Genomic DNA, 3,450 nt, shown 5'->3' with positions numbered 1-3,450 from the left:
CTTGTTCGTCTGTCCCCCCGCCCCTGCACACAGACCCCCGGATTCCCCGTCTCACCACTTCCGCTGGGCTGGTAACCTGCTCACCTTCAGCCAGGCCTCTGCACTCACCCCTGTCTAGGCCTGCGATCTCCTGACCCCTCCAAGTACCCACTCACGCTGTCCTGTCCCCTGGCATCTCGGGCACTGACGGTGTGGCACTGATGAGCCAGCAGCCCTGCACTCACACTGCACAGCTAGATTTAGGGGACAGGAGTTGACTGTGGTCACAGCACGGCCACCTGTGCGTGGACGGGGACCGCCACGGCCGGAAGAGCACAGGGGTGGGTCCTGCCCAGCATCAGGGGTCAGAGGAGCCCCCACAGTGATGAGAAAGCTCCCTTCCTCAGCTGACAAACACACCTGCCGTGGGTTCAGGAACTGTGAGGGCCACGTGTGTATGCGATGTTGACATGGGGTGGGCGGGCTGCCCCATCCCAGGAGGAGAGGGGAGGGAGGCCCTGCTCGCTGAGTCCAAGATGAACGCTCTCTGCTCAGCATCACCCACCTGCCGGGGGGAGGGGGGGAGCCCTAAGTTGCCATGAAGACCCTCACCTGAGCCGCTCTCGGCTTTCACAACAGCCTCACTTCCACTGGTTGAGTTCACGTGTCCCGTGGGCACAGGGCTCTCCCTGGGGTGACACTGCCTCCCCCCAGGGGACACTGCGTAACGTCTGGAGACATCTTTGGTGGCCACAGCTGGTCAGGGCTTTCCTGGCATTCATGGGTGAAAGCCAAGGAAGCCATAAACATCCCACGATGCACAGGGCAGCCCCCAGCATAAAGAACTGCCTGGCCCCGTGGTGGAATATTATTCAGCCATGAAAAAGAGGAAGTCCCACTGTTTGCAAGGATGTAGATGGACCGTGAGGGTGCGACACTGTGGTGAAAGAGGTCAGGCGGACAGAGACAGACACTGAGCGACCTCACTGACACGTGGAGCCCAAAACAACGGAGCTCACAGAAATACAGAGCAGGCTGGCGGCGGCCCCGGGCAGGAGGCGGGGGAGGGCAGGACAGGCAGAGGGCAGCAGAGGGCCCAGACCTCCAGCTGTAAGGTAAGTGCATGCCACGGATGCTGTGGGCAGCGTGGGGACAAGAGTTAACCATGCTGCGTTGTCAGCAGGCCCCTGAGAGTCCAGTGGTCAGGACTCTGCATTCCCCATGCAGAGGACACAGACTGAAGCCCTGGCTGGGGGACTAAGATCCCACATGCCACATGGCATTGTATGGCTCAGGAAAAAAACATACTCTGTGTATATTTAAAAGTGGCTAAGAAAGCAGATGGGCTCCCCCTGGTGGCTCAGTGGTAAAGAATCTGCCTGCCAACAAAGCAGAAGCAGGCTCGATCCCTGGGTCGGGAAGATCCCCTGGAGAAGGAAATGGCAACCCACTCCAGTATTCTGCCTGGAGAATTCCATGGACAGAGGAGCCTGGAGGGCTACAGTCCATGAGGTCGCAAAAGAGCTGGACGTGACTTAGCAACTGAACGCCAATGACTAGCTCCTAAAAGTTCTCATCGTAAGAAAAAACAAGCGGAACTGTGGGTGGGGCTGGATATTAACTAGACGCTGCGGTGATCATTCCCCATTGCATTCACAAACCAAATCGTTATACCACACACTGAAAATTGCTTAGCCATAAAGCCAGAAACCGAAAGAGAAAAGAGAAGATTAAATAAAAGTGCCCATTTGGGACTGGTAAAAAATAGAAAGGCTCGCCCAGCCCCAAGGTCAGCAGGCCGGAGGACGGCGGCCTGCACGGGTCTATCCCACACGTGATCCGAGGCCCCGCGCACAGAGGCTTGGTTTCCAGCGGGGGGAGCTAGACACCTGTGAGTGCACGCCTGTCTTCCAGGGCAGGAGACAGCAGCTCTGTGTTATCCGTTCATTCACTCATTCAACTCAGGTCCGCACTGAGCACCTTCCACCTGCCAGGTGCTGGCCAAGTGCTGGCAACTCCGGCTACAACACAGGCGCTCGGACGGGGAGAAAGCATGTTTAAGACCCAGTGCAGGCTGACGCTGCCTGTGAAGGCTGATGCTGAATGACAGCATCGCCTCTTCTCCCCGAGCCCATGCTTCAGGGGGCCTTCCCCAAGTCTTTCCAGCCAGCCCTACCTCCGGTCTCCAGGTCGTGGAAATTCGGATCCAGGCCTCGGTCCAGCATTTTGACGATCTTCTCCACTGACCGATGCTGGATGTGATCCATGCATTTTTTCAAATTGGTCTGGAGAGAAAAGTAAAAGTGGCTTTAGGGAGAAACGTCTCTACAGACCACAGGAAGGCTCCTTGTGGGCGCACAGTGGCCTCCTCTACAGGAAGGAGAGCTACCCCTCTATAGGGCCCCACTGCAGACCCCAGGCCCACCGGGTAGCGTCATTCTGTGTCTGGAACCCCAGGGCCAAACTCAGAGCCCAGTACGTGGAAAATGCCATCAGCCCACCCTGGATGAATGTTCTAGAAAGCCCCCCACCGATTCCTGTCCTTGCCTAAAGTCACAGGACGTTTCTTCACTTTCAGAAGGCTGAGCATCCTGGACCACTTTGAAAACAACACTTCCCAGGGCGCACCCCAGGTCTCCGACTTCATTCCTGGTGAGCGAGGCCCAGGGATGGGCATGTGTGCGTCTTAATCTCTAAAGCGGCAGGCTCAGCGCGGGAGCAAAGGGCAGAGCTCACTCAGCTTAGTCCAGGCAAGTCAAGGTGAAGGAGACAGTCACGCCTCAAAAGACCAGAACGACCTGGGGCTCAGCCCTGACGGGGCCGCCCAGCCACACCCGCAGGGAAATAACGATCACCCGTCTGTCTTGCAGACAGCCTGGATGTTTGACTGTAATCACGGAATCCGAGATAGCTCTGTCGGATGACCCTAAGGCTCTGGCTGGCCAGTCCTCCGCCTCCACTCCACACCCTTCCTCCCCAAACACCCCGAAGCCCCTGGACCCTTCAGCCCAGAGACACAGGCTGGATCTCCACCTGGATGCTTTCTGTACAATGTGGGAATAAAAATTCACAAGTATCCAAAGGCAGAGGGCACACTTGGTCACACTGAACACCTTCCCTGCTATTCACTAATCGACATTATTTTAAAGGCACAAACACACTTTCATCACTTTCATCTACACACTGGAGGGTCATTAAAAACCAGAAGTGCCCACACTTGGAGTCTAAACACGCCTGTGCGGGAGGATCCAAGGGCTGGGCTGAGAAAATCCAAGAGCAGCCTGACTGTCCTGTGCCTGAAAACCGCCAGCTGAAGCACAGAGCGGACGTGCCGAGGGGGTGGAGAGCCAAGCGGAAGGGCCACCAGCCACGTCTGGACAACTCGAGCACAAAAATAGCACAACCGGCAGGCGACAACCCACTGAACATGATGAAAATCCTCACGACCTTCCTGATACGAATGGGGGACGA

The 3,450-nt window shown here is 56.8% G+C and overlaps 1 protein-coding gene across 1 annotated transcript in view; it reads right to left on the bottom strand.

The window, feature by feature from the left end:
• The window catches only part of SHANK2 (SH3 and multiple ankyrin repeat domains 2), a 563,331-nt gene that overhangs the window by 446,175 nt on the left and 113,706 nt on the right, over window positions 1-3,450 (bottom strand). The window contains exon 6 of the mRNA XM_010837814.1: window positions 2,156-2,264. Coding sequence (XP_010836116.1) covers window positions 2,156-2,264 — 109 coding nt within the window. The remainder of the gene's footprint in view (window positions 1-2,155; window positions 2,265-3,450) is intronic.

Source organism: Bison bison, unplaced genomic scaffold (assembly GCF_000754665.1).
Source record: "Bison bison bison isolate TAMUID 2011002044 unplaced genomic scaffold, Bison_UMD1.0 scf7180017864080, whole genome shotgun sequence".
Classification (NCBI taxonomy): domain Eukaryota; kingdom Metazoa; phylum Chordata; class Mammalia; order Artiodactyla; family Bovidae; genus Bison; species Bison bison.
This window is presented reverse-complemented; position numbering and strand designations above follow the sequence as displayed.